The sequence below is a fragment of the Amphibalanus amphitrite genome, unplaced genomic scaffold (assembly GCF_019059575.1).
Source record: "Amphibalanus amphitrite isolate SeventyFive unplaced genomic scaffold, NRLGWU_Aamphi_draft 000126F_arrow, whole genome shotgun sequence".
Classification (NCBI taxonomy): domain Eukaryota; kingdom Metazoa; phylum Arthropoda; class Thecostraca; order Balanomorpha; family Balanidae; genus Amphibalanus; species Amphibalanus amphitrite.
Window position 1 is genome coordinate 852,291 of NW_024881621.1, and position 5,726 is coordinate 858,016.

The 5,726-nt window shown below is 43.4% G+C and overlaps 1 protein-coding gene across 1 annotated transcript; it reads left to right on the top strand.

Annotated features, from left to right (window-relative positions):
- The first annotated feature begins 1,894 nt into the window (after positions 1–1,894).
- Positions 1,895–4,958, top strand: LOC122381724. The gene is made up of 3 exons (XM_043366253.1): positions 1,895–3,666; positions 4,362–4,365; positions 4,673–4,958. The coding sequence occupies exons 1-3, from the start codon at positions 2,187–2,189 to the stop codon at positions 4,806–4,808; spliced, it is 1,620 nt and encodes a 539-aa protein (XP_043222188.1). The 5' UTR covers positions 1,895–2,186; the 3' UTR covers positions 4,809–4,958.
- The last annotated feature ends 768 nt before the right edge of the window (positions 4,959–5,726 follow it).

Here is a 5,726-nt window from a genome sequence, read left to right on the forward strand (position 1 = left end):
AAGCTGAATAAAGTGACTCTTAGTGACGGGGAAGTTTTCATCTGGGATGTTTTGAATAGCCTTCTTAATAGCAATGCTCGCCTTTTCTACAGGGACACTGGTGAATAGCGCCTTAACGTCAAAACTAGCAAATTTCTTGCCACTCAAGTCTAGCTCACTTAGACGACTTAGCAAATCACCGGAATTCTTTAAATGAGAATCACTAACCGTTCCAAGTAACTGAGTTAGCGGTCTAGCTAGGACCTTTGCCAGGCGATGCGGAGCGCTTCCGATACCCGATGTAATCGGTCGCATTGGGATTCCGGGCTTGTGTACTTTAGGCAGTCCTCTCATCCTCGGGGCCACTGGTGCTTCCTCGAGAAGATGTTGTAGCTGTTTTCCCTTTGCCGAGCTTCGGAGTATCTTGCGGGCCTTTTTGTTGAACTCGACACTTTGACATCTGATCGTTCCAGTCACTATTTTCTTATACGTTTCCGGATCGCTGAGCAGGTCTTGCATTTTAGCATCGTAATCTGACTTGTCCATAACAATGACTCCACCTCCTTTATCCGCAGAAGTGACCACAATGTTATCATCTTTGGACAACTTGACTAATGCCTGCTTGAATCTTCTAGGGATAGCACTGGGCTCATGATCCGCTAAAGCTTTACAGCTAGTGACGATCCCCTGGATGAACCCCTTCTGTATCTCAGAGTCAGGGTTGGCATTTTTGCCGGCAAAAACTAGTTTATGCCATTTGCCGGTTTAAACCGGTTTAATCCGGCAAAAAGTGGCAAAAACTGGCAAAAACTAAAAACCAGCACAATGATATGCCTAGACATGGATTTAAAGATGAAACATTTTGAGGAGAATTCGGTGAAAGCTTTATGCTTTCAACCAGAAGTGACATTGACCGTTGAAGTGTTCTATAACTCAAAAACATTTTCATGGGCTTTCCATAAGGCGCCTTTTGGGGGTGACAAATGAGCCAGTGCAAGAGTGAGTCCTGCACAATCAGAAGTGCGAAGGGGTATCTGCCACTGATATGCGCACTGCACCCTACCGTGGCAGCTTTGCCCCACTCCCCTACATGGAAATACATTCTGTGGTGGATACCTACTGACATGCATAGACATTTTAAGCAGGGATAAGTAATGAGGCAAACTTCAGAATGTTTGGTGCATCTCTATAACATCAAGAAATGCATTTGTACATTTCAGATCCATTCCTAACTAGAAAAGTTGTGGTTTGGCCCACCTGAGTTTTATCCAGTTTTTGCCAGTTTTTGCCACCGGGGTTTCTACCAGCCGGTTTAAACCGGTTAAAACCACTGGCAAAAACCAGTTTTTGCCACCCCCTGCCAACCCTGCTCAGAGTCCTTGAAGTTCTGTTTTTTAATGAGATGCTCAGACAGTGATCGATTGTCCGTACCTGTATCAAATTTTAGTCCCAGAGACGGGGCCTGCTTCTCGTCGTTCGTTAGAGTTCGGGATGATAGATTTGTTATGATTTCGTTTCGTCCTGCTCCGGCCCAATCACTTTCAAGACATAGCTTGTTCAGCTTTCGATTTAGCCTCTCTTTTTGGTTGACGTTAAACTCTTTAAGTTCTTCGGCGTGTTTTCTAGATATATTACCGCCTTGGTATTCTTCACGTTTAAGTATTATCTCATCTCGAAGGTTGGAACATGCTTCTTCCAAGTAAGCACGGGCTTACTTGGAAGAAGCATGTTCCAACCTTCGAGATGAGATAATACTTAAACGTGAAGAATACCAAGGCGGTAATATATCTAGAAAACACGCCGAAGAACTTAAAGAGTTTAACGTCAACCAAAAAGAGAGGCTAAATCGAAAGCTGAACAAGCTATGTCTTGAAAGTGATTGGGCCGGAGCAGGACGAAACGAAATCATAACAAATCTATCATCCCGAACTCTAACGAACGACGAGAAGCAGGCCCTGTCTCTGGGACTAAAATTTGATACAGGTACGGACAATCGATCACTGTCTGAGCATCTCATTAAAAACCAGAACTTCAAGGACTCTGAGATACAGAAGGGGTTCATCCAGGGGATCGTCACTAGCTGTAAAGCTTTAGCGGATCATGAGCCCAGTGCTATCCCTAGAAGATTCAAGCAGGCATTAGTCAAGTTGTCCAAAGATGATAACATTGTGGTCACTTCTGCGGATAAAGGAGGTGGAGTCATTGTTATGGACAAGTCAGATTACGATGCTAAAATGCAAGACCTGCTCAGCGATCCGGAAACGTATAAGAAAATAGTGACTGGAACGATCAGATGTCAAAGTGTCGAGTTCAACAAAAAGGCCCGCAAGATACTCCGAAGCTCGGCAAAGGGAAAACAGCTACAACATCTTCTCGAGGAAGCACCAGTGGCCCCGAGGATGAGAGGACTGCCTAAAGTACACAAGCCCGGAATCCCAATGCGACCGATTACATCGGGTATCGGAAGCGCTCCGCATCGCCTGGCAAAGGTCCTAGCTAGACCGCTAACTCAGTTACTTGGAACGGTTAGTGATTCTCATTTAAAGAATTCCGGTGATTTGCTAAGTCGTCTAAGTGAGCTAGACTTGAGTGGCAAGAAATTTGCTAGTTTTGACGTTAAGGCGCTATTCACCAGTGTCCCTGTAGAAAAGGCGATCATTGCTATTAAGAAGGCTATTCAAAACATCCCAGATGAAAACTTCCCCGTCACTAAGAGTCACTTTATTCAGCTTGTGCAACTGTGTTTAGACTTTCAGGTTTTCTCTTTCAACGGGGAAGAATTTCAACAGATACACGGTCTGGCCATGGGGTCCCCATTAAGCCCAGTGGCGGCATGTCTATACATGGAGATGATGGAGACCGACCATTATTTTAACGTCATGGGAGGTGATGTTGTTTGGTATAGGTATGTTGATGACATCCTGTTAGTTGTGCCAGACAATCTTGATCTTAGTGAAAAGTTAGCTGAGCTGAACGCTGTGGAAAGGAGGATCCAGTTTACATTAGAAGAAGAAACTAACAATACTTTACCTTTCTTAGATGTCCATATTGAGAGGACGCCCAGCGGCATCAGATACAAAGTGTATAGGAAAATCACAAACAAAGAGGACTATATTCATTTCTTTTCAGCTCATAGCAGGAGAACGAAATCGGGGGTAGTGATTGGATTCTTCCTCAGAGCGATGAGAATATGTAGTCCCGAAAATCTGAAGGAAGAATGTGATCATATCACTGACGTTTTTAGAGGTTTGAGGTACCCCAGGGCATTTATAATTGAATGCTATAATAAGGCAAAAAGGATCAAGAATAGGACGGGAAACGAAACAAACGGAAAGACAAAGAACGCTATAGTTGTTGTACCCAGGTCACAGAATTGTGAAGCATTATCAAAGATGTTGAAGTGCTCCGATATTCAGATTGTGGAAAAGGCTGGGGAGAAGATTGGTCAGGTTGTAGCAAAAAAGAAAAAGTGTGACCGTAGTGAAACAAGTTTAGTGTATAAAATACCGTGCAAGGGGTGTACACAGCCTTATTTCGGTGAAACGTCGAGAGGGCTTAAGAACAGGTTAATGGAGCACAAGAGAGATTTTAGGAACCACAATATTAACAATGCAATGGTGAAACATGCCGAAAAGTGTGGTAGTTTACCTGATTGGGATCGCACTGAGATCATACGAGATAGGTTAAGTACAGGGTGGACCAAAAAGGATGGAAACATTTTGAACTCGCATAAAATATGTGTTATTGCATACAGGTGACTGAAAATGATACCAAACGAGATAACATTTCGTGGAAATTCATAATGACATCTCTCTCATCTGCTTTCTCTCGTTTTCAGTCTCTAACAGCAAATGTTCGAAGAGGCCACCTTTGCGAGACAGGCAAAGAGCGTCAGCCTGCCGGCTGACGCGATAGCCCGATGACACATGTCCTCTGGTATGACTCGCACAGCCTTGGTGATCGCTCTCTTCAGTTCACAGAGGCCTACATAACCTTCCTTGTAGACCTGGCCCTTGAGATGACTCCACAGGAAAGGAATCCATAGGTCAGATGAGAAGACAGACAGACCAGTTCCACTTCGGTTCGAGGATGTGAGCGACAACACCGTGGCTGACGACCAAAAGCGCTACCAAGCGACGCTAAAGAAGTTGTTGAAGTGAGCCCAAACGAAGTATGGCAGTCTCATGGACCTCATGTGATTCCAGCCAGGCGGTGCGCCTCCTCACATCGCGAAAAAACGCTCAAGTGGAGCGAGAACCACTTTGGTGACCGGCTGATATCCCGCAGTGCGTGTCGGAACTGGCCTGTCTGATCACCTGACCTGACCCCGATGGATTTTTTCCTGTGGGGTCATCTCAAGGCCACAAGGCCAGGTCTACAAGGAAGGTTCTAAAGGCATCTGTTACCTGAAGAGAGTGATCACCAAGGCTGTGCGAGCCAAACCAGCGGACATGTGTCATCGGGCTATCGCGTCAGCAGCCAGGCGGGCCGCTCTTTGCCTGTCTCGCAAAAGTGGCCTCTTCGAACATTTGCTGTGGGAGAATGAAAACGAGAGAAAGCAGATGAGAGGGATGTCATTATGAATTTCCACGAAATGTACTCTCGTTTGGTATCATTTTCAGTCACCTGCATGCAATAACACATATTTTATGCGAGTTCAAAATGTTTCCATCCTTTTTGGTCCACCCTGTAGGTCCGATAGAAAAACGATTGAATCGTCCCTCATTGAATCTTGTTTGTGTGTAAATTCCAAAGCTGGTGACATACGATTGGGAAAAAGTTTAGCCGTTCTTTTGGTGCGGAAGCGTCTTGGGATCTCAATCACATGAGGTCATATGAATGTATTTGAAATTAATTTGCTCTGCTGTACGTGCTGTACCTATTTCGTCTCCGTTTTGTATTTTGTGTGTTTTATTTATATATTTGCACACTGATGAAGTGATATCGAAACCGGTTTGTGCAATATATATGTGTTCACATTATCGCTTTTCACACTTACACAATTTCCTTTTTGGTAATTGATTAGTCCTTTTTGCAGTAACTAGTAAAAGTATGTGCAGCTCAAGAAAGCAGTTTTTGCTAACTTTTCATGCAGCAGCTTTAACTAGGTAGTATAGATATTCTACTTTCAGCCCCAATGCTTTCGTTAGCATTATTCTACTTGTCGTAGGGTAACAATAGCGCTAAAACGGTTCATATGTGAGTACGGAAGGTACTAACTGCATGCTATTCTTAGCACCTTTTAAAGTTTAGCACCGCTAGGGTACTGAAAATTGTTCTAGCAGGTGTAGGGTACTACATTTAGTACACGGGTGCTAAACAAATATGGGTACTTATATTAGCACCTTGATACTAAACTAGATCTCAGTTAAGTACGAATAAAATGCTTAGCTTAGCACCGCTAGGGTACTGAAAATTAGTCAATTGAAAAGTACCTCTATGGTGCTAAACTTTTTTACAGTGTATAGGGTACTGAAAATTAGTCAATTGAAAAGTACCTCTATGGTGCTAAACTTTTTTTTACAGTGTAGGGTCAAACTACGTTTTTGCAGATAACGCGACAGACAATGAAGCTAGAGCTTGAAAAATGGTGTCATTTTGTTCTTCTTCATCAGCCGAGTCGAAGGATATGCAATATGAAACATGTAGGTAAATGAAAAAAAAATAAGGAATCTTGAAATGCACATTTTTTGTCAATTTTGCATCACGATTTTCATCGATCTGTGCTCTATATGTGATAGACGCTA

Bases quoted from the DNA above. Each gene is read 5' to 3' on its own strand.
- LOC122381724 (XM_043366253.1), top strand. From the start codon at position 2,187: ATGGACAAGTCAGATTACGATGCTAAAATGCAAGACCTGCTCAGCGAT.